Source organism: Acanthopagrus latus, chromosome 7 (assembly GCF_904848185.1).
Source record: "Acanthopagrus latus isolate v.2019 chromosome 7, fAcaLat1.1, whole genome shotgun sequence".
Lineage (NCBI taxonomy): Eukaryota > Metazoa > Chordata > Actinopteri > Spariformes > Sparidae > Acanthopagrus > Acanthopagrus latus.
The window spans coordinates 15,228,270-15,252,343 of NC_051045.1; the positions used below are offsets into that span (position 1 = coordinate 15,228,270).

General features: G+C 45.7%; 1 protein-coding gene across 6 annotated transcripts in view; it reads left to right on the top strand.

Annotated features, from left to right (window-relative positions):
* Positions 1–24,074, top strand: part of kmt2d (lysine (K)-specific methyltransferase 2D) — a 33,980-nt gene that overhangs the window by 5,120 nt on the left and 4,786 nt on the right. For 3 of the 6 annotated variants that reach the window (XM_037104776.1, XM_037104775.1, XM_037104777.1), the window contains exons 7-52: positions 772–943; positions 1,116–1,230; positions 1,320–1,498; positions 1,590–1,885; positions 2,003–2,122; positions 2,265–3,115; positions 3,253–3,366; positions 3,530–3,643; positions 3,788–3,892; positions 3,974–4,155; positions 4,421–4,585; positions 4,790–4,899; positions 5,049–5,093; positions 5,202–5,375; positions 5,488–5,649; positions 5,748–5,870; positions 6,253–6,374; positions 6,473–6,608; positions 6,709–6,795; positions 6,884–6,961; positions 7,073–7,231; positions 7,371–7,440; positions 7,605–7,843; positions 7,931–8,004; positions 8,532–8,582; positions 8,694–10,325; positions 10,407–10,577; positions 10,697–10,839; positions 11,194–12,992; positions 13,083–13,206; positions 14,442–14,523; positions 14,616–14,682; positions 14,785–15,017; positions 15,118–18,111; positions 18,224–18,373; positions 18,474–18,638; positions 18,754–18,901; positions 18,994–19,075; positions 19,166–19,338; positions 19,519–19,643; positions 19,744–19,879; positions 20,617–20,738; positions 20,857–22,246; positions 22,362–22,498; positions 22,919–23,049; positions 23,342–23,627. In XM_037104776.1, the coding sequence (XP_036960671.1) occupies positions 772–943; positions 1,116–1,230; positions 1,320–1,498; positions 1,590–1,885; positions 2,003–2,122; positions 2,265–3,115; positions 3,253–3,366; positions 3,530–3,643; positions 3,788–3,892; positions 3,974–4,155; positions 4,421–4,585; positions 4,790–4,899; positions 5,049–5,093; positions 5,202–5,375; positions 5,488–5,649; positions 5,748–5,870; positions 6,253–6,374; positions 6,473–6,608; positions 6,709–6,795; positions 6,884–6,961; positions 7,073–7,231; positions 7,371–7,440; positions 7,605–7,843; positions 7,931–8,004; positions 8,532–8,582; positions 8,694–10,325; positions 10,407–10,577; positions 10,697–10,839; positions 11,194–12,992; positions 13,083–13,206; positions 14,442–14,523; positions 14,616–14,682; positions 14,785–15,017; positions 15,118–18,111; positions 18,224–18,373; positions 18,474–18,638; positions 18,754–18,901; positions 18,994–19,075; positions 19,166–19,338; positions 19,519–19,643; positions 19,744–19,879; positions 20,617–20,738; positions 20,857–22,246; positions 22,362–22,498; positions 22,919–23,049; positions 23,342–23,627 (14,333 nt within the window). The remainder of the gene's footprint in view (positions 1–771; positions 944–1,115; positions 1,231–1,319; positions 1,499–1,589; positions 1,886–2,002; positions 2,123–2,264; positions 3,116–3,252; positions 3,367–3,529; positions 3,644–3,787; positions 3,893–3,973; positions 4,156–4,420; positions 4,586–4,789; positions 4,900–5,048; positions 5,094–5,201; positions 5,376–5,487; positions 5,650–5,747; positions 5,871–6,252; positions 6,375–6,472; positions 6,609–6,708; positions 6,796–6,883; positions 6,962–7,072; positions 7,232–7,370; positions 7,441–7,604; positions 7,844–7,930; positions 8,005–8,531; positions 8,583–8,693; positions 10,326–10,406; positions 10,578–10,696; positions 10,840–11,193; positions 12,993–13,082; positions 13,207–14,441; positions 14,524–14,615; positions 14,683–14,784; positions 15,018–15,117; positions 18,112–18,223; positions 18,374–18,473; positions 18,639–18,753; positions 18,902–18,993; positions 19,076–19,165; positions 19,339–19,518; positions 19,644–19,743; positions 19,880–20,616; positions 20,739–20,856; positions 22,247–22,361; positions 22,499–22,918; positions 23,050–23,341; positions 23,628–24,074) is intronic. The other 3 variants (XM_037104780.1, XM_037104778.1, XM_037104779.1) reach the window with 3 other exon arrangements.

Here is a 24,074-nt window from a genome sequence, read left to right on the forward strand (position 1 = left end):
TCAGTTTTTCTGCAGAGCATGTGCAATCGTGCAATTTTGATTGGGCTAGGGCAGATTATCTACTAGTTAAGTGTTTAAAAGACATTCTTCTTCCTGACAGTTACAGAGATAAAAGTACAAAATGCCAAAATGGGTCATCAAATACACCGTGGTGGCCAACCCAAGTAAAGTCTATGTATGGGAAATTTCTTTTGTAATCCCAGGTGTTACACGCTCAAAAAACAAAAACTATACAGACTAATGAATAAATAAAAATAAAGTCACAAAAATAAACTATTCATGATGGCGTGCTATGAATGAGTTAAGGAGTCTCACAGCCTGAGGAAAGAATATGCTCTCTAAGCTGGTGGTACAATGGTGGATATTCTTGTATCTTTCTGCCAAACGGCAGTGGGGTGAACAGACTGGCTTGGCTGGATGTTGTCTCGTAGCATCCTTTGGGCTCTGCGCAGGCACGCCTCACCCATAATACTGATTTTGAGTAGATGGGTCCCAATGATGTCCAGGGTTTAGAGCCTTTCTGTGGCAGTTTGTTGTGTTTCAAGTAATAATGCTTTCTCTCATGTCTCTGTAAAAGTTGACAAGAGATAGACGTATAACTTTAACCTTCTCAAGTTTAATAAAGAAATAGTACATTATTTTGCACCATATGTGTGATGACCATGACAGGTTTTTTGTGATGTTGATTTCCAGGAAACACAAACTGTAAATCTGCTTCACCTCAGATCCTCTGATGATGCTAATGTAAATGTTGTATACGTTTTTTCACAGCAGGTGAGGAGTCTTGGTGTGCAGTGTGTGACTCGGCGGGGGAGCTCACAGACTTGCTGTTTTGTACGGGTTGTGGCTTACATTATCATGCTGCCTGTCTGGAGATTGGTGCCACGCCCATTCAGCGGGCAGGATGGCAGTGCCCAGAGTGTAAAGTGTGCCAGACTTGCAGGTGAGTCAAATCACATGAATCAAACTGTGTAAACTGTACCCTATCTGAGTGATTGAGATGTTTTATCTATCGTTTTGTATATTAACATATTTTCAAAAAAAAAAAAATCCTATTGTTCTTGAACTTTATTTCCCATTTTTAAAAGTACGGTCTTGATTCTTTATTTTCTTAGACAACCAGGAGAAGACTCCAAAATGTTGGTATGTGATGCCTGTGATAAGGGCTACCACACCTTCTGTCTCCAGCCAGCCATGGATTCTCTTCCCTCTGACCCATGGAAATGCAGAGTAAGTCATTATTGTCAATCACCTCCACAACGAGATGGCGTAAACTTATGTCTTTTTACATTTTAACCATATTATATCTCCTATGTCAGCGGTGTCGTGTATGTATGGAGTGTGGTGTCCGTGGACTGGGGCTGCCAGGTTCGGCCCAGTGGTTTGACAACTACGCTGTGTGTGAGGCCTGCCAGCGTCAACGCAGCTCTACATGTGGCGTTTGTAGCAAGGCTGCCAACCCATCTGTCACTCTGCAGTGCTGCAGTATCTGCCACAGGTTTGTTAACACAAAAGTGGAGATACTGATTGTGTGGTTTGTTTCTAATTTTGTCCAAAATTATTTCTTGATCATCTCTGTATTTTTTTAGGTGGGTGCACAGTGAATGTGCTCTACCAGGGGAGCTTTCAGATGCCAAGTGCATTTGCTCGCTTTGCAAGGAGCAGCAGCCTGTCACTCAACCACACACAGCAGAAACACAAACCAGAGAGGCATCTGAGGAGACTGGAGGACATGTGGATTTGGTGGAGATGACAATCCAAACAGATGCAGACATGGAGACAGAAGAGCACACAGACTTATCAAAGGTGACACCTGGACAGAGAGGCACATCAGCGAAGGGTCAGGCTGAATCCATGACTGACAAAGAGACACCCATGGACTTGGGTAAGACTCAGTCAGACACTACATAATGCCAGTCACAAGGTTTATTGGAATAGCAAAAGAATGTAACTTGTTTATGTCAAAGGTATTTTTATGTAACCTCACTACCTTTGGCTTTAGGGGTGGAGTCTGCACCTGTTGAGACAACAGATGTTGGCAAGAAGATCACTGAGAAAGAGCCAAAGGTAGCAACAGAAGAACTATCTTCTGAGGTGCCTACTGCTCCACTCCAGTCTACAGGTAAACACAGAGCACACTGTAGAAGTACATATTTGAGAGTAAACACAAAGCTGCACTTTATTATATGTAAGTCAGTCTTAACTAATGATAGATTCATAAATGTTAACACTAATAACAACGCATTCCTCAATGTCAAATGTAGAAAGTGCAACAACAGAACAGGGGCCCTCTTGTCTACCTGCTGATGGAGAAAGAGCAGAAGAGGCAGTCAGCCAAGTGACCCAAGCCACTCCTTCTCAGGACCCCAGCGCAAAGACAGAGTCTAACAACTCTAAAGTCGAACCAGCGATGTCACAGCAGGGCCCTGAAAATATGGAGGTGGAGAAAGAAGAAGAAGAGGAGGAGGAGGAGGAGGAAGATGAGGAGGAGGAGGAGGTGGAGGAGAAGAAGGAGGAGGAGACCACTCCATCAGTGAAACAAGAAGCATCAGCAGAGTTATTAAACAAGGACTCTGATTGTACACCAGTCACAGAACTTTTCAGTAAGGATCCACCAAAGTTACCAGCTTCTCCTGCCCTTGTCAACAAAACAGAGCAGAAAAGAAGTCCATGCCAGGAGCACCGGTCTCCCTCACCTCTTTCTTTATCAGTAGACACACGGGGAACCCTCTCTGCTGCAGACATTGAGGGGAGGTTACTACCTCACTCTGAGGAGGAGGAGGAGGAGGAAGACGAGGACGATGAGCCAATGAAAGGGGACGAGCACATTGTCGTTATAAAGCAGGAAATGCATGAGCAGGACATTAAGCCAGAATTGCTGCTGGACGAGATGTCCAATATGAGCCATGGAGATGAGAGCAGCAGTGGCTTTATGGGCTCTCCAGGAGAACCCGATCCTCACATCTCCATGGAATTTGGGCTCGTACCTGCTGGCCGCTCACACCCAGATGCTCTGCTCAGTGAGACTGATGACTCGCTTCCCTTCGAACCCCTCAGAAGTGACAGAGAGAAGGTGAAACGTAGAGGATCCCCAGGCCGTTCACGGGTCAAACAGGTGAGGTCACCCTGTGTCTAAACAGTGTTTATAGCTGTCATTCTACTTTTCTACTTTTTTCTACTATTTTTTAAGATGTAATTTTTACATCCTCGCAACCTGACTTCACAGTGAAATGGATTATTCTCTGCTTGTAGGGGCGAAGCAATAGTTTTCCTGCAAAGCGCAGACCTCGAGGAGGCGGTGGAGGGAGAGGGCGTGGTGGGAGGTCACGCCTCAAAGCCATGGCCTCCTGCATTGATGCCTTCTTGGTGAGCTGTGACTTGGGAACAGACTTCAGAATGTCTTCTTATTTTCTTTTAAATGTTATGATATGGTCAAAATCACCTTTCTTTTTCCAAATTCTCTCAGTTAATTACATTGTATATGTTATAATTGCAATGTGTTTGTAACAGTTTGTGTCCTTGTCTACAGCTAAGCATGACCTCAGACACTGGAATAAATAAGGAAGAAGATGATGAGGAAGATGACACCATGCAGAACACAGTGGTTCTTTTCTCAAACACTGATAAATTTGTCCTGCTCCAGGTACAGCTATTGTTGTTGCGTGACATTTATAATTACCCTCAGGCATTTGCTGTGCCAAGAATCACAGTTTTCACTCGCAACATAAATAAATTCATTGTTAACCTTTTTTTCATTCTTCATCTCACTTTCTCTCTTCTGTTTCAGGATATGTGTGTCGTGTGTGGCAGCTTTGGAAAGGGTGCGGAGGGGCAGTTGTTGGCTTGTGCTCAGTGTGCCCAGTGTTACCATCCTTACTGTGTGAACAGCAAAGTAAGCAAAATGTTATTCTTGGACTTTTTTTCCATCCCCATATTTTGTAAATCCGATAGATTAACCTGATATCTTCTCTAGATCACCAAGACGATGCTCCGTAAGGGCTGGCGCTGTTTGGAATGTATTGTGTGTGAGGTGTGCGGAAAAGCTTCGGATCCCTCCCGTCTGCTGCTGTGTGATGACTGTGATGTCAGCTATCACACCTACTGCTTGGACCCACCCCTGCACAATGTTCCCAAGGGTGGTTGGAAGTGCAAATGGTAAAGAAAACATTTATACAGGAACAGCTTAATGCTTCGTTCAGCCTTGTAGTTTTGAATGGGGCCAAATGGAAATGAATACGTGTGAATTTGCATATTATGTAAAACACTCATGCCACAGCTCTGCATTAGCAATTCAGAGGCCAATCCCTTTGCCTCTTGCTTCTGTAGCAACAGAAAAATTGTTGCACCACTCACATAATCATGTGTATATTAGCACATTAGTTGTGTAATTATTACAGTGTGCTTCAATACTTCTGCGCAGGTGTGTCTGCTGTGTGCAGTGTGGTTCCAACTCGCCGGGCTTCCACTGTGAGTGGCAGAACAACTACACTCACTGTGGCCCCTGTGCCAGCCTTGTCACTTGTCCAGTGTGCAGAGAGAACTTCATGGAGGAGGAGCTGTTGCTGCAGTGTCAGTACTGCGATCGGTAGGTGCTGCTCATTAGGACTACATATGCACACACAGAAACTGAGGTATTCATGAGACTGCAGCTAATGAAGACAAGCGGGGAATGGATTATTTATATATTTTTTCATGTCATGAATAATTCCATAACATCTTTGATTCGTGGTGTGATTTGTTATTAAAAACTATGCAATATATCAATGTATTTTTGTGTGTGCCTGTGCAGATGGGTCCATGCTGTCTGTGAGAGTCTGTACACAGAGGATGAGGTGGAACAAGCCTCAGATGAAGGCTTTGCATGCACATCTTGCACCCCATATGTTCCAAAACCTGTGGGTAAGTCTCTGAAAGACAGGAAGTATATAAGCATAAGTAACTATAAATACTATGGTTTCCAAAATGTTTACAGGATTTTATTATATGTACTGATAATATTTATTTTGCTTCTTTCTCTTTTTATACCTGCTTTTCGCCTTTGTTCGCAGTAGTAGAGTCAGCCATTATGGCTTCTATAAAGATCAAAGAGCCAGGTTAGTGGAATTTGCTGATTCATGTTTATTATGACAAGGCCACTCTGTGTGGTCATCGTTTTTTTGTTTTAGAGTGTGTCACTCAGATTTTCAAATGTTACTTTACAGAGCCCCAGTTCTACCGGTTGGAGGGAGTGTGGCTGACTGAGTCAGGCATGTCCCTGCTTCGTAGCATGTCCATGTCTCCCCTTCACAAAAGACGACAGCGTCGCTCCCGACTGGGCACCCTGTGTTGTGAAGGAGGTCCTGATGGAATGGATCTGAGGGAGGTTGAAGGAGATGGTGAGAGGAGAAAACGCTGGCACACTCCCTGCTTGGCCATTGGCGTGTGAACATTGTTTAGAGGTGATTTTCTCCCTTTTAGACCTTGTGTAAATTCAATGTTATTTTGTAGGGGAGCCCATGGAATGTGAACCCAAGATGGAGAACCCAGGAAGCCCTGACAGAGAAGGTGGTGCTGAGGGTACTGAAGGCATGGCGGACTGCGAGGGTCTCAAAGCAGGAGCGGAGGAGACAGAGGACAGCAAAAAGAGAAAGCGGAAACCTTACAGGCCTGGTAAGCAACCCAGAATTTTGAAAAATTACATAACATTCACATAAATGTCTGACCATCCACAATATATCTACAAATATTTTCTTCATGAATTGTACCAGGAATTGGAGGCTTCATGGTGCGACAAAGGAAGTGTCACACACGGTTGAAGAAAGAATTTTTCGCCCAGCTGGCTGGAGAGACTACATTAGATGGTCAGCCAATAGAGAGAACCATTGATGAAGGTTAGTGATAATTGTTGAATTTCGTTTCATCCATTATTTATAATTTATAATAAAATGGTAACATAATTTTCATTAGCTTGATCGCCCTAATTGGGCTGGGGATTCAAAGTTTACTTAGGTATTGACTATGGTACCCTCTGAAGATGATCTCTCTTCACCCTATGGCCATGTTCAGTCTTTCGTATAAATACAGAGCCCCTCATTCATTTGAATCAGGCCACGTTGTTGACACAGTGGATCTGCCAGTGTAGAGGGATTTAGCAAATCCTTTGTAACTCATGGTTGTTTTTTATCTGATTGCCCTCTCATCATCTTCAATTACTAGAGACAGTGTGACAACTTTCGTTTTTTTTTACTGAATTTCATGGTTTTATATTCCTAGGACCCCATCCTGACACCGATAACATAATGGATCCTAAACCAGTGGAGGGTGAGGAGCAGGCCAAGAAACGTCGGGGCCGGAAGAAGAGCAAACTTGAGGACATGTTCCCAACATATCTCCAGGTTTGTAGTCTCTCTTGCCTCAGGCCTTTAAACATTTTTATGCTTACGTCATCCAGTGATATAATGTTTATATTGTAAATATTTGTAATTTGCTGCAGGAGGCTTTCTTTGGAAAGACACTAATAGACCTGAGTAAGAAAGCTGTGATGATACCACCAGGGCAGAGGCCAGGTGCATGCCTTATCCGGCCTTCATTACCAGCGCAGACAGGGCTCAAACCTACTGCCCCAGAGGGTAAGAGCACTAACTTAACCTGTGACACACGAAAATTATTTGACACTGGGCGTGGAAAAGGTTAGTACATGGTGTGTGACCTTTGTGCTTCTCTCACTAGCTGATGCCAAGGATCGTCTGATGAAAGATAATTTTCCTCTCAAGCAAGAAGGGGGTGAGGACCCCCAGGCTCAGGGAGAAGGTGCAGGTAAGTGTCTGTTTGGACTCTGATTATGCTGGTGTATTGCTATGGCCTTGAGGTTATTGCAGGTTGGGTTAAAACTGTAAATTTTTAGGAGTTTCTGCACCATCCTCATCGCTGAAGGACCAGGCGTCAGCTGATCCTCATGACTCTGATGCAGAAAAAAGTGAAGGTACTCCCCTGAGAGAATACTTTTGGATATGTAGCGTGTAACATAAAACGTTTTTTGATTAACATTTGATATCTGATTATCATAACATTATACCTTAAATGATGTTGACAGGTCTTCCGCAAGGGGTGGAGAGTCAGGACTCTGAGCAGTTCTTCAGGAAGGTTTTGGGAGTGTCAGATGGTTCCTCTTTAGGGGGCATGAAGCCCATCTTGGAGGGCAGTAAGGGAGAACTCAATCGTAGCACTCTGCCACAGAGAGCTCTCCTTTCAGGTGGGTACAGAGGGAAGCCTTCAGATTTTTGTATCATGATGTTTTTGAATTTTAAAATGTTGTTTGTTACTGTTGTATGCAAGTAAGGTTAAAGTGATGTTGGATTTATAATTTGAACATGATAAAAAATTTCATTCAGGGTCCCTGCCCTCGGCTGGAATGATGGACGCTTTTCCTGGCCTCTCTCAGTCACCGTTTTTTGATATGCGGTAAGACCAATACTGAATTGCCTAGTGTATTTCATTTTCCAACAATCTATTGTTACGTAATTCTGCAGCTACTATATATTACAACATACTTATTATGTTCCTGTTGTTTACATGTGTAAGCCCGTTTTCAAATGGAAAACGATATCCTCTTATTTTATGTACAGTGACCGAGGAGGGCTGTTCAGTCCGGATGGGGGTGAGGAGAGCCCCTGGGCAACTCCCTCTACCCCAGCAACCCCCTCCTCTCCACCTACCCCGACGGAGACAGAGGGTGATGGTCTTTCCTACAATCAGCGCAGTCTCCAGCGCTGGGAGAAAGATGAGGAGCTTGGAGAACTCTCAACCATTTCCCCTGTTCTCTACGCCAATACCAACTTTCCCACTCTAAAACAGGACTACCCAGGTAAGTGTGGCAGACATGCTATATTAATATTGAGATTTAAATCAATGTCAGATATTAAGCAGATGTGAAACATGTCAACTCTCACAGACTGGGCTAGTCGCTGTAAGCAAATCATGAAGATCTGGAGGAAGGTGTCAGCAGCAGACAAGGTTCCATATCTGGTAGGTTTGCTGTTTTTTGATTTAATGGACATAACAGATTTATGTTAACTTAATTGTTTCTTACAGTTCACTCTAACACACATGACTTAAATGTAGTCATTGAGCCAGGTTCTTGTTATTCTGTGTTTGCGTTATCGTATCTATCCAATAGCATATGGTTGCCTCACTTCAATGCAGAAAATTACCAACACAGAAGTACACGAACTGTCAACCTTAAGTCAACTTGTCTGGAGGGATCTGCTTGTTAAAACCAAAATGAGAAAATTGGCATAGAGCTATTCTGCATTCAGCCTATATGATGTTTGATGTGGATATGGGACAATAAGACATTTTCTTTTTATGATTATCCTAGTCAAAATGATAATATTTAAAATGATCAGAATCAGAGAAATTAAGCACAACTTGTTGTGAGCATTTTTAACGTAGTCATTATCCCATTACTCATATGATGTTTTGGAATTAAACAAAAGTATTTCTTATATTAACTAATCGAGTTTTATATTCTGATCTCTGTATTTTTTCCTTAGCAAAAGGCCAAAGATAACCGAGCAGCTCAGAGGATCAACAAGGCACAGAAGGTGAATTAAAGCATTAGCACCCTTTTGTATTGTCAAGATGAATTATGTTTGCCATCTTTCCATCACAGTTGTGGTCAGATTATTTAAGTTTCCTCTTTACTCTTTTCCCAGCAGGCAGAGAGCCAGGTGTGCAGGCCTATCAAGACAGAAGGAGGGCGTGTGAAGGGAGAACGGCCCAGTTTACACCTCCAGATACCTCCACCTTCAGGCTCTGCGTCAGTCTCTTCCCAGCCCAGCTCTGCAGAAAGCCCATTTCCCTTTCCTCCAGATTCAGGGTCATCCTCAGTCTTTTTCTCAGATGGACCTGTTAAGACCCCTGGGTCAGCTGAAATCCGGACAGACCCTTTGGCCAAGTTTCCTCCTCAATCACCTCACTCTCACTCTCACTCCCACCCAACCACTCCCTTCTCCCATGCTGGGGCCAGCCCATTGCAGGCCTCTTCCTCAGGTTATTCCGCTTCTGGCCCGCAGGGTCCTCCTCAGGGACGGCCAGCCAGTCTTGGCCCCTTTGACATGCAACCAGGAACTCCTGGAACCCCCAGACGGGCTCAGCAGGTTGACCCTTACTTCAGATCACAGCTGCAGCAGCAACAAGGTCATCTACCACAATCACAGCAAGGCTCTCAGGAGTCGTTGGGACATCCAGAAAGCCCTCATTCAAGAGGTGCTGGGCTTGGGGAGTCGCCCATGTTCTCTCCAACCCACAATACCCACTATGGAGACCCTTTCAGAAACCAGCAAGGGATGGGACGGTCAGATTATGGCTCATCTCCATCACCCTCTGCGGTGGCTTCCTCTCCTGCAAGCACAGGGCAGTACAGGGCTGATATGAGTGCACCTTCTCCACGCTCCTCCGCAGTTGGAAGACCTGACCTTTCCCTTGGCTCCCCTGCTGGGATGCTGGACTCTGGAGATGGTTTATTCAAGGCACCTATGACACCAAGGATGCACCAAGGGGAGGCACTTCCTCCTGGAGCATCCCCTAGCCACCACTCTGATGGCTACAGGCAGTCTCCTTCCCACCCTTTCTCTGATCCCCACCCTCAGCCACTTCTAACTCCCAGACCGCAGTCAGGCGATAATTGTTCTCTTGGACCCCAGAGACACAATGTGGGTCAACAGGAAGTTTGTCCGAGAGTGCCCTCCAGCCCACAATCCCAGGGTAGCTCTCAGTCTCCCCACACTCCTGGTGGCCTCTCCAATGATGCTTACTCTGTTCACTCGCCTGCTACTCCTCGTTTCCAATCCCCAGACCCTTGTTCTCAGCCACCTTCAAGGCCACAATCTAGAGACCCTTTTGCTACTATCCACAAACCCTCTCGCCCCTCCTCTGTTGCCCCAGAGGGAACTGCAAGTTACAAAAGCTCACCTCATCCTAATCAGCCACTTCCACCCCATCCTAACAACAGCTCTATGGGAGATCCTCTTTCTGGTAATCTGTCAGCACCTCCTACTTTCAGCCGCAGCCCCAGCACAGGAGGCTTCCAGATGACCCAACAGCAGAGCCAGATGATGCAGGGTCAGCTTCAGCCACAGTCACAAAGTCAGCCATCTGTGGGAGCTGACAACTTTAACTCTAGGGTGCCACCTCCTTCTGGATCTCAAGAACTACCAGCTATCCGCCCCCCAGATGCACCTCATCAACCAGCTTTGCCAGGCACTCAAGAAATGTCTGACATGTCAGCAGTGCAGGACCCTGCTTTAGTGGGCCTTAGCCCTTCTGAGCTGGAGAAGCACAGACAGGTACCAAAGTTATAGCCAGTGAACAGTCGTTGTATGCACCTCTTGCTTGTATTGCTAATGTTTGCTTCTCATGTTTCTTAGCGGCAGAGACTGAGGGAATTCTTAATCAGACAACAAATGCAGAGAAATTCCATTAGACAAGAGAAGGAGGCTGCTGCTGCTGCTGGAAGTGCATCCCCTGGCTGGTCCGCAGGAGAGGTGGGAGCCTTTCAACCAGACAAGGGCCACAGAGCGCCACCGCCATATCCACAGGTATGCACCTCCGCAGTATGCCACAGTGTGCAGCAGTATGCCACAAAAGAATCATTTGACAACATTGTGATGTAGGAATTAAGAAAAGAAGAAATGAAGCCAATACTTACTCCCCTTAGGATCGTGTTGCTGCTGCTACTGCTGCTGGAGCTCCGGCTTCTGTGGCAGGGAAGATCCCCATGGCAGTAGGAGGCATGGAGGACAAGCTCATTCGCCCACCACCTCCAGGAACCCCTTCTATAATGGATCCTAATGCACTAAGGTAAACGCCTAATTGAAGTAGATGGCATTTGTGTTGAATAAGAATTCACCCCTCTTTGTTTTATATAAAGGGCACACAAGAAATGTCAGCATTTGATCATTACAGAAATGCAATGATAGCATGTCTGGAGCTACCTGCATACTCAGATAAAACATTGCCAAGTTGTAATATTACTGGAACTGATTTGGGAATGTAAGGAACCCAGAAGCACAAGATGGTCACAGAAATAATTACTTGCCCTCAAAGTCATGACCAGCAACCTAACTTAGTCCCAGCCCCTTACATCCTTACAAACTAGCCTTACAGTGTGTGAATTGAAATGCATATATTTTTCTGTCTGCCTCTATCCTTCAGGCCGCAAGGGCCCACCAGACCTCAGGGCATGTTTTCCCGTCCACCATTCCCTCCTCAGTGGCAGGGCCAGGCTCCAGGTCCAAGGAGGTTCCCCCAGCCTGGCATGGAAGCTTTGGGCATAAGGCACAATCTCAACCCTGCTGTCAACGTCCAGGGTATGGAAGGCATGGGCAACCAGCACACTATGATGCCAGGACATGGAGGAGAGACCATGCAACCTATGGGTCAGGGACCCCCACCGCAATTTATTGAATTGAGACACAACTCACAGAGGCTACCCCTACGAGCCCAGTTTATTCCGCGTGGACCTCAGCCTAGACCACGGCTATTTGTTCCACAACAAGGAGTGGCGTCACCATTTGTTGAGCAACATCCTGTAGCTCAATCTGGTGCCATGCAAACAGAGGGGGGGAATGAATCACAGCTGGCGTTACAGCATGGTGGTGTGCCAGTTTTAATGTCTCAGCAATCTACAGGCCCAGTAACACAACAGCCTCACCTGCAGCCCCATGCAGCGACTTCCACTCCAAACATTGCTAGCACTCAGCAGCATCAGCTTCCACAGCGAAGTGTTGTCACAGGGCCCCAGTCTGCCACGGTAGAAAGCAGTGAGGAACTGCCAGAACCTGACCTCGAGGGGCTTGGGGATGCCCCAGGGGATGGAGGTGTGGAGGATGAGGATGATTTGGCTTTAGACTTGGATCCTGACAAAGGAGATGATGACTTGGGCAACTTGGACAACCTTGAAACCAACGATCCACATCTCGACGACTTGCTCAACAGTGATGAGTTTGACCTGCTGGCATACACCGACCCTGAGCTGGACCAAGGAGACCCTAAAGATGTCTTCTCAGACCAGCTGCGGTTGATGGAGGCAGAAAGCGAAGCACCTTCATCTTCCTCTGCATCTGTTTCTATTAAAGTGGAAGAGAAAGCCAAGGTGGATCCAGGGCAGGAGTCTCGCACAACAGCCCCTGCCACAGTTCGGGGTTCTTCTACCCAAATGCCACCCTCTGCTGAAACTGCTGATATCTCCAAGGTCAAATTAGAGGACAGAGGTCTGACCCCTCAGTTGCAGCCTGGACGGACTGTGGTGAAAGATGAAATAGGAGAAGCTGTATCAATGCTTCTTGGTGGTACCACACCCTCAGCCAAGCCTGCACAACCAGAAAACCAGTCGGCTTCACTAAGTTCTGTTCGACTGGGGGGCCTTCAGTACCCTCTGCCAGGCCAAAGTGATCCATTACCTTTTCCTCCAGCTGCTCCACATTCAGATATTGGAGATGATCCACTGGAGCTGCCTGATGTTGGGGGACAACACTCCCCTGCTGTAGATCTGGCAAAGGTAGAAAGCTCCTTAGATGGTGAACTGCCTCTTCTAATACAGGATCTGTTGGAGCATGAGAAGAAAGAACAGCAGAAGCAGCAACAGCAGCAACAGCTCAGTTCACTCCACCAAGGAGGCATGGCTCCTCATTTTCCTGGCCTCTCAAATCAACAGCCAAGCCCACAGGCACCTGGGCAAATAATGCTGCCACACCACCATCGTCCACCGCCCCAAGGAATGATGGCCCAGCCCGGAATGGTGCCCCGTGCTCCACACATGTTGCAACAGCAACAGCAGCAAAGGCTTATAGGAACTGGAATGGCACCTCCACCTCACATGGCCATGGCCCAGCAACAAGCTATGATAAGAATGGGGCAGCCAGGGATCCATACAGGTCTCAGTCATCCACAGCAGCCACAGCAACCAGTGGTTAAACAGTCACCTCTGGCAAACAATTTCTTCCCAGATAAAGGTAACCACTGTGGCCTATCTCTGTCATTATTCTGCATAATAGTGTGCTTCTTCATACTGTATCTAACAGATTTTGTGTCATTTATTGCAGATTTGGACAAATTTGCAACTGATGACATCATGGATCCCATTGCCAAGGCAAAGATGGTGGCACTAAAGGGTATCAAGAGAGTACTGGCACAAGATCCGATGGTTGTTCCCTCTGGCATTAACAGGTACTTCTTGTGAATATTTTTTATTTATATGGCTAGAAATTAATGTTGTGTTACTTCACAACTTTATGGTAAAACGCTCAACATGCTTAAATGTTGACATGTCCTGGTGCATGCAATTAACTTGTCAGGTCTAACATCATACATAACACAGGACAAATGCTGCAGGTGAAGTTGACAGACATTGTAGGGTAGAGTTGAGGTACTGGTGTTGTGTATTAATTGGTTTCCTTGTTACCTTTTGAACTTTCACACATATGTGTCATTGGTTGCTTGTGGATGCAGAAATGTTGAAAAGAGAAAGTAACCTTTGTTCTTATGAAAATTACCCAATTTGGCATCCTCAGATTGTCTTGGTGTAGGTGTCAAACCCAACAAGCATTATACAGTTACAATTTGGTTATTTAAAAACTCTGAATAAAGTTCAAATTGCTTTATGCTTATGCTTTATGCTTGTGCTGTGTGTATGTATGCAGCAAGATTAATTTTTAACCATTATATCCAAGCATTTCCAAAATTGCCACGTTATATTGAGCACTTAATTATGTTTTTTGTAGTTGTTTTCACATTTTCACTTTTTTAATACTTAATACTGTCAGTGCTGGGCACAATGACATAATAACACGTATCAGTGCTATACAATTCAGGCATATACTACCATAAACCTCAGCATCAAAAACATCTACAAAAAGATCTTAACAACTTGTCTTCCATGTAATTTTGTTCAGTCACAGAGTTAGAGGAATATGTAAGTCCTTATCTGTAGGCATGATCCCCCTGATCACAGTAGGCATCAGCCTTGTGCATCTGCTGATGCCCTAGTTCATGTTGAATTATTTAATGAATTAAGGATAAATTTAGGTTCAGTCGGACACAGCTTTAAAGCAAAACTCTCACCAAAATGCAACCTAGGCTTTTTTTGTGAAATGTACCTGAGTCAAACCTTCGTGTAAAAGCATAATTACAATGAAAGAAGCACTTTTAAGATTCATTGTATTCTCATTTTCGGGTAAATTCGACAATACTACAAGTTAACAGGTGGAAAATACAGATAACCAAGCTGATACCAATTGTTATATTTGGTTCTGTTTATAGATTTGTGGTCGCAGACTATGCAGTTTTTTCTCTGAAGCAACTCCATCGAAATGAACTTTGATACACTACAACAGTAAATGACACCATAGTACCTCTACACTTCCAGTATGTTTATACCTTTTTATGTTTTGCTGTCCTTGCAGGCAACAGGTTTCTCTGCTTGCTCAGCGGCTCGCCTCTGCCCCAGGCACAGATCAGGGTCAACTTGCATCTGGACCTCCAAAGGTATGCTGTGTTACTTGTCAGAAGTGATTGATTTACTTATATTTGAAATCTTGTGTAGCTGATTTATTCATATGTTTTCTTTTTGTGTTTAGGAGGGAGAAACAAGTGATCCCCCCCAGTCAAGACCTAACCCTCCCCAGTTTGTGCAAGGAATCATCAGTATGTTCTACTAATACTGCGTCTGCTGTTTAGTCATTAGAAAAGATATACCTGTCGACATACTGTTTTATGGATGTATAATGCTATCCTCTTTTGTTATAGACGATGCCGAACAGCACCAATATGAAGAATGGCTTCTTCACACCCAGCAGTTACTCCAAATGCAATTGAAATTTTTGGAGGAACAGATTGGAGTTCATCGCAAGTCACGGAAGGCACTATGTGCTAAGCAACGCACAGCTAAGAAGGCAGGCAGGGAGTTTGCAGAGGCAGATGCAGAGAAACTGAAGTTGGTTACAGAAGAGCAGAGCAAAATTCAGAAACAACTTGACCAGGTATGTAACTGTTAGTTTTGCAAACTAACTCAGTAAAGGCAATTTTAATATGCAAATTAACTTTTATTCATGTTCAATTTTCAATAATATTCTGCTCTAGGTGCGCAAGCAGCAGAAGGAGCACACCAATCTAATTGCAGAATACAGAAGCAAGCAGCAGCAACATCAGCAAAGCTCTGGCCTTCTTGCCCCAGGCCATTCTACCCAGGGAGGGGGCCCTCACATGTTTCAGAAGATGCCTGGCCAGATGGTAATGGGCCAGCAGGGAACACCAGTGATGGGCCAGCACCCAGGAATTATGCCCCAAGGTGGAATGCCTGTCAGGATGCCCCAAGGGCAGGCTTTTATCAGTGGAGCCCAACCCCAGCTTCCTGCAACTCTTGGAGTTGGTGGTGCAAGGGCCCCAGGACCTCCTGGGGCTCCAGCAGGATTTTTCCCACAGGGACCTGGAATGCAAGGTGCAGACCCTCGGCTTCTTCATGAAAGACAGCTTCAACATAGGATGCAATTAGCAAAACTGCAGCAACAACAGCAGCAACAGCAGCAGGTGATGATGGGTCAGCAACCAATGCCACACCCAAATCAGCAGTCTGGCTTAATTGCTCAGCCACAGTCTGGTATGATGGGGAACCCGATTATGGCTCAACAACAAGCAAACACTCAACAGGGAATGCTAGGCAACCAGGCCAATCAGCAGGGAATAGTGCAGGTTCCACAAGGAATGGTTGGAGGCCAGTCTGTGGCCCCACTGCCACAGAACATTGCAGGAGGTCAGCCTGTCAACCATGGTCAAGCCATGATGGGAGCTCAACCAGGAATGATGGGGAACCAGCCAGTTGCAATGTCACAGCAACAGAGGCCTCAAATGATGATGGGTCAGCAAGGAATGGTTGGATCTCCAGGTCATCCTGGACTCAGAGGTCCCCATGTCCAATTAACTCCACAACAACAGAACATTCTGGCCCAACGCATGCTTGCATCTCAGCAGCAACAGCAACAACAACAGCAGCAGCAGAATGTTGCAAAGAATTTGGTCCACCTTCAGCAGCAGCAGATGACACAGCAAAGACAACCGACACAGTTGATGACTCAATCCAGCCAAGAACAAGGAGGGCTCTCCCAGCCCTCTACCCCACAAATGGGCTCCTCGCCTTCAGCAGGAAGCAGCACACCCCAGCCGCAAGGAGCTACAGATGGCCAAAACTCGGGCGCCAAAGAGGGTGGGATCCTTAGCCCTGTTTCAAGAACACCACCACAGCAGAGTGGACCCTCCACTCCCAATCAGGTCACCCAACTAAGCTCTGCAAATGATCATCAAACTGACTTGGGGCGGCAGCAGTTACAACAGCAGCAGCATCAAAACCAGGTTTACATGGCACAGCAGCAACAGTCAAATTCTCAGCCTGTTCCTGAGCAACAAACAGGTTTGATCGGACACCAACAGTCTGGTGTGCTTCAGCAACAACAACAACAACTTTCACTAACCCTTCAAAGGCAAGGTCCCCTCGGTGTTGACAAAACCGTGTTGTTGACTCCTAAAGAGGAGGGGAAACCAGGGGATTTCTTAGCTCATCAGCAACAGCACCAAACTGTTCAAAATCCCTTGCAGCAGTCACAAGATCCCAGCATTCAGCAACAGATCACAGTCCAGAACCATCCTGGCCAGCAACAGCCTGGTGTGATGGGCCATAATCCACAACAGCAAGCTCTCATGGCCCAACAGCAAAAACAACAAGCCATGATGGGCATGATAAGAGCCCAGCAGCAAGGGATGATGGCACAGAGGCCTGGGCTTCCACCTGGACAGATCCGCACTCCTATCAACATCCAGGCTATTATTGCTCAGAATCCTCAGCTCCGCAATCTTCCCCCAAACCAGCAGATACAGCACATCCAGGCCATGATTGCCCAGAGGCAACTCCAGCAGGGACAGATGCTGCGCATGTCAATGGGTCAAGGCCAGCATGGTCAGTTAAGGCCTCACATGCCACCAGGACAGGTACCACAGGTTGGGCAGCAGATGCCAGGAATGGAAGGCCAACAGATGCCATATGGGGCCGTGGGGAAGCCAGGAGCAGTGGGTACTCAGCAGCAATCAGGAATTATGAGCCAACAACCTGGTGTTGCTCCTCAAATGCAGCAGGGGACAATGGTCCCTGGGCAACAACAACCACAAGTAGGGGAGATGATGCATCATATGAGAGGTCAGGCCCCAGTTCCACCTTCCCCCATTGACCATAGCCGTATGATAAGGCCGGCATCTCCACGTCAGCCAATCGCCAACTCTCCTGGAGATCCACAGCGACAAACATTTAATCAGGCTATGGGGATGCGTCCACCCACTCCCAACCAGAACCAACAAGCACTAATGGTTGCTGCAGCCGGCCGAATGCAGGGCTCTCCATCACATGCATATTCTCCAAGAGGTCCCTTCGGAATGAGCCCAGCCCATCCTGCCTCACCGCACTCATCCCATGTCTCCTCACCATCTATAGCTGACAGGGCTGGAAGAGGGAGTCCATACAGCCAAGTAAGGGCATCTCCACTCAGGTCACCAGGAGCCAAGAGTCCACTTGATTCTCCAGGATTGAAATTAGAAACTCAGACATCAGGCCATGAGACATCTCACACAGCCTCCGTTATCTCCAATGGTCCGCAGAGAGACATGAATGTTCTGCAACAGTCGCAGCAAGTCACAGACAGCAATGTTCCTCATGCACTACATGGCTCAAGAGGAGGGGATCTATGCAAGATGACCCTACAGAACATCAAACAAGAGCCACGAGAGGTTCAGTGTGATGGTGTGGCAGAGGCCCATCCTGGAGCTATAAAGCGAGAAGCAACAGGAGAGGCGGTTACATCTGGGAGCAACACCAGCTTAATTAATGCTGGAAACATGGCTGGAGACCCTGGGACTCAGGGTCCTAGATCTGAGACTGGTCAACAACTACTACAAAAACTCCTGAGAACTAAGAACCTCCAGCTTGGGGCTCAGAGGCCTTCTGAAGGCATCCACAATGAGATCAATGGCCACATTAACACAAAACTAGCAATGTTGGAGCAAAAACTTCAAGGAACACCGCGAAATATGGAGGTAGACTTTTTGCTATTAATTTTGTTCATCAATTAATTTCTGCATCAGAGTTAGTTAGTTCAGTAGTTGTGTAAATAAGATAACCTCTCACCCATTTTCTCAACCCTTACAGGATTTACAGTCTATAACAAAAAGGGCTCCTGTACAAAAACCAAAGCGCACTAATAAGGCGGCTGGAGACCGAGGGCCGAACGCACGGAAAAAGACTAAGAAGGAAGAAGTCGGAAAAAGTGCTGAAGCACTGATAAAACAACTCAAACAGGTGAAAGCATGGAAAGAATGAATTTCCTTAATGATTTTTGCCATTGATGTTTTGAAAAGTGCTTCTTCATCATTTTCACTAATGGACTTTTACCCTCTAGGGTCTTTCTCTGCTGCCCCTGATGGAGCCATCAATCACTGCCAGTCTGGATCTTTTTGCACCTTTTGGAAGCAGTCCAGCCAATGGCAAGGCCCAGCTCAAAGGATCCTTTGGAAATGCAGTGTTGGACAACATCCCAGATTATTATTCTCAGTTACTGACTAAGGTAAAACTAAGCTCTGACATATACCAATGGTTAGCTTTTACAGGCTTTGGTTGTTGTCAAATTCTTCCTCAAAAATAAAGTTGTTTTATGAGGATATTGTTATGTCCCTTTACAGAGTAACCTCAGCAACCCACCAACACCACCTTCCTCGCTTCCACCTACTCCTCCGCCTTCGGTACAGCACAAGCTGCTGAATGGAGTGACTCCTGGGGAGGAACTGTCTGAGGGTCAGAAAGACACAGAGCCAGCAGAGGAGCCAATGGGTAAACAACTGGCATGAAATAAATGTTCCTCATGATAACTAATTGGTAGCCATACAGTGATTGATTTTTAAATAATTAATTGTCCCCTGCAGATTCTGTTACAGAGGAGGTGAAGAGTGTTGACATTCTAGCAGCTCTTCCCACCCCACCTCATAACCAGAACGAGGACATCAGGTACAATAAGGCAACTCTTCTGAGTTATTTGTCAACTTGAATACACATATTTTGTGGTAGCTCTAACTGTAGGAAATGTCTTATTATCAGGATGGAGAGTGATGATGAGGATGCCCCAGAAAGCATCATCCCGGCATCATCCCCTGAGAGTAATGTAGGAGATGAAACACCACGTTTCCCTCACCTACGGGAGCCTAAAGAGGAGGAGACTGAGAGAGCAATATCTCCCATCATCCCCCTTATACCTCGCACTGCCATCCCAGGTATTATACATTCATTGCCAATATAATTCCCAAAAACAAAAGAAACATTGCTCAAAAATCCATCCTGAATGCGTGCATTATGTTTGATTGCAATATAAATAGATTTTATGGTTAAACGAAATGAGACATGAACAAAAATGCAGACTGCCAGAAGATCAATTTAAATATTTTCTTTTGTAGCATTCCCAGAAAACAAACCCCTTGAAGCAGCTGATAGCAAGGTTGTTTCTACATCCAACCATTGGGACAAGGCCAAAAGCAACGAGGTGTCCGTTACCTTCACTCTGTCCTCTGCTGCAGCTAAGGTACAAAGCCACAGTATCACTGCTAGTTTACCTTTATCAACCTTTTCTTATCTTCACACAGTTAAGAAACACTTGAACTTCCCTTTTTTTTCTTTTCCAGAAACTGAATCACGTGATGATGGCAATGGCCCAGCTGCTGAACATCAGGATGCCAGGTTCTTATGAGGTGACATTCCCTCCCATAAACCCAGACATGCCTCCAGTTGATGTGCCTGGGAAAGGACCCGGCCAGTCAGGTATGAATTTAGAGACTGTTCATATAATCATAATCCAAACCACATTCATGCCACCCTGCCACCCCAAGTCATGCGACAAATATCTGCCATTTTTTTCCATTGAATAGATATTAGAAATGGCTCATAGTGCTTTTTGAAGCATATTGTGAGTGTTTTGTGTTTTTAAACATATGAGTGTAGCCAAGCTGCCATTCACAAACGAGGTTTAATTGCTTTAAAAGAGTGACTCCACTGCTGCAGACACACTCACATACTTAGATTGCTCTTAGGGCCACACCACGCTGATTGTTAACCAATGTGGGGCTGTTGGTGAGTGCCCTCAGCCTTAGTTGTTACATTGTGTTGGACATGATTGAAAATAATTGGCTCTTGTTAAGGGCTTTTTGGGCGAATTGGTGCATGAGAAGAGGAACAGAAAAACATTTGGAAAGCCCCCCTATTCCTGTGTTCCCTAAATTTTCACCTTTGCCTCATTGCCAGTGCCATTTGCAATCTTTTTGTGTCTCCCTTTTGAACGTGTAATACAGGCTACTGCCATCTGGTGGTGTGGAGAGGTATTACCTCTCACACAGGTGCAGAACATAAAAGCTAACTGGACATCAGGTTTAGTCTTTGTGGTGTGAAAGCAACAGTTGGCCTTTGTTGCCACTTGCTCTTTGATATTTATTTGATGTGTCTGGCCTTCAAATGTGAATGCAAGTCGTTTAAGTTGATGTTAATGTGGTCATGTTTTCCAGGGGCTCTGTGTACAAAAGACAGTGCTTCACCCAGTCAGGATGAGTGGCTCAGGCAATTTGATGTATCTCTACCAGGCTGTACATTGAAGAAACAAGTGGACATTCTGGCACTTATTAAACAGGCAAGTCATTACAGGTCTCTTGAGAACTGTATGAATCACTAATCTTTTTTTTTTTTTTTTGCTGTGTATAATATATTTCATGAATGCTGTAGATCTCATACGTGTATTTGTCTCCCAGGAATTCCCAGATAAGGATGACAAACCTGCCCAGCACTGTTACACAACCAATGTTAGTGACTTGGATGTGCGCCATCTTCCTGCTATACCAGTGGAGGAATCTCCACCTCCGTCACCGTCCCCTCCACAACCTCCACCTGCTGCTCCAGGGTCATTGACAGAAGCTGAACCTTTGCAAAAGTCTGCTCCTCCCTCTCCATCTCCTACCAGTCCTACCATTGTCCAGATCAAGACTGAGCCTATAGAGGATCTTGCTCCGCCTACTGATGCTGCTCCACCAACTGGTGTCTCAGAGGCTGAAGCTGCTGCCCCAGAGCCAGTCACCGAACCAGAAAATGCCGATGCTGTCCCAGATCCTGCTACTCCTCCTCCCCCTGCTCCTACTGAAGATCATCTGAGTCCTGCTGCCAAGGAGGAGGACTCAACCACTGATGTAGCTCAGCCTCTACCTGAAGATTCTCCCAGCAATGTGGAGTCCTCCCCTAAGGCTATCAAGCAGCGCCGGCCTCTCTCCCCTGATGAGGAGGTGGTGCATCCCAAAGTGAAAAAATGGAAGGGGATTCGCTGGAAGCGTCTTCAAATTGTCATCACAATACGCAAGGGAGGTTCAAAGAAGGAGAGCAGTCGTGAGGTGTCTGAGCTTATGGAACGCCTGCGCATTACACTTCGACCAGAAAGGCTGCCTCGGGACAAACGTAAATGCTGCTTCTGCCATGAGGAAGGTGATGGAGCCACAGATGGGCCTGCCCGGTTGCTCAACATCGATGTGGACCTGTGGGTGCACCTGAACTGTGCCTTGTGGTCTACAGAGGTTTATGAGACACAGGGAGGTGCCCTTATCAATGTGGAGGTAGCCCTACGCCGGGGCTTGCGGACTCTTTGTGCATACTGCCAGAAAACAGGCGCCACCAACAGCTGCAACAGACTGCGTTGCCCAAATGTCTACCACTTTGCCTGCGCCATCCGAGCTCGCTGCATGTTCTTTAAGGACAAGACCATGCTGTGCACGCAGCATAAGCTTAAGGGCCCCAGTGAAGATGAACTCAGCGCATTTGCTGTGTTAAGGCGCGTCTACATCGAGCGTGATGAGGTGAAGCAGATTGCCAGCATCTTACAGCGAGGTGACCGTATCCACCTGTTCCGTGTTGGCGGCCTCATCTTTCACGCTGTTGGCCAGTTGTTACCTTCCCAGATGGCAAACTTCCACTCATCCACTGCCATCTTCCCTGTTGGCTATGAGGCCACACGCATCTACTGGAGTACGCGACTGCCCAACAAGCGCTGCCGCTACCGCTGCCGCATCAGTGAGGATGAAAGTCGCCCTGTGTTTGAGGTGCGAGTTCTGGAACATGGCATGGAAGATTTGCAGTTTCGTGACACCACTCCAGAGGGTGAGAAGCTCCCACTTACAGAGTATTACTCAATGTTTTGGCTTTTTCGTTTTTGTTTTTCGTTAAATAACTTTCTTTAACACTGACTGTGATTTCTTCACATCTTTGTCTTTAGGGATCTGGGACCGGATTGTTCAGAAGGTGGCTCAACTTAGGGAGGAATCATCCATGTTGAAGCTGTTCACCGAACATGTCAAGGGAGAGGAAATGTATGGCCTCACAATTCATGCTGTCATGCGCATTACGGAGTCGGTAAGAATATACAGCAAGAAAAAGTATCACAGTTTGTCTCATTTCATTTCGTCATTGTATCGTTATCAGTTATGATTGAAGGCCTTGAGGTTGACATCTCATTCTTGATACTTTACTTATAAAATTGGTGAAGTAAATAACAACAATGGGCAAGATAAATTTCTAAATTGAAGTACAATTTGATACATTTTTGGGAACCTTAGTATATATGTCAAAATTGGGACTAGATTCAAAATTTCAGTGTATGAAAAACTAAAGCAAACATCATAAACAGGTATGACAATATATAGAACACTTGACTAGACTCAAACTTAAGCCCAATAGTTGAGACCTATGGGCTACAGAACCACAAAAGTCTGCTATGATATAACAAATCTACAGACTAAAGTTTGTTAATAACATAATTTGTTTGCTTTTTAGCTTCCTGGAGTGGAGAACTGCCAGAACTACCAGTTCCGATATGGCCGTCACCCTCTGATGGAGCTCCCTCTGATGATCAACCCCACTGGCTCTGCCCGCTCTGAGCCCAAGGTCTCCACGCAATGCAAGAGGTACAGTGGCATTATTATAATTAATAAACCACAAGAAGCTGGACTTGACATTAACACCCAGCATGCCCTTGTTATGTAGTAAAAACATTTGATACAAGAAGTGAAGCATAATACTTTAACTGTATTTATTATCTTATTTCAGTAATTATAAAGTTTGTCCTAATTTGTTCAATATGTATAATAAATTATTTGATTTACAGTTGTAGACATTTTTATGAATGAAACCTGGCATTTATAAATGCATCTTACCAAGTAGATACACATTGACATATTTGTTCCTGTTTTTCTCAAGGCCTCACACTCTAAATAGCACCAGCGTGTCAAAGGCCTACCAGAGTACCTTCACTGGAGAGCTCAATACACCATACAGCAAGCAGTTTGTCCACTCCAAGTCGTCCCAGTATCGGCGCCTGAAGACAGAGTGGAAGAACAATGTGTATCTGGCACGATCTCGCATCCAGGGCCTGGGTCTGTACGCTGCGAAGGATCTGGAGAAGCACACCATGGTCATTGAGTACATCGGAACCGTCATACGCAATGAGGTGGCCAATCGACGTGAGAAGATCTATGAGTCCCAGGTATGGCGGTTAAACACTGGCATATGAATGGAAAGTCAACAAAAAGTATTCCTTTGGCTCTAAAGTTCAACCCTCTGAGGCTGACGAACATGCTGGTGCATCCAAATCATGTGACCAATTTAACATGACATAGCAACAAGATGCAGTCTCAGTTCTGACTTATGTGTTGGCGTGGCCTTTAAACTATATACCAGTTTTTAAATTGTGTTGACAGGCCAACTAAAACCAGACTTACGATAAATAATGTACGCCACTCTATCCGCGAGTATCGCCGTAACGTTTGCTGCGTGTTAGGTGCAGGAAGAAATGGTAATAACGGGCTTTTCTCACGAAAGAATCTGCAAACAGGAAGTGTTTGCGAGCAAAAAAACATGACACCCCCTTTCCTATTGGTGGAAAAAGGCAGCACATCAACCAATCACAAAATTATATGGCAAAGCACATGAT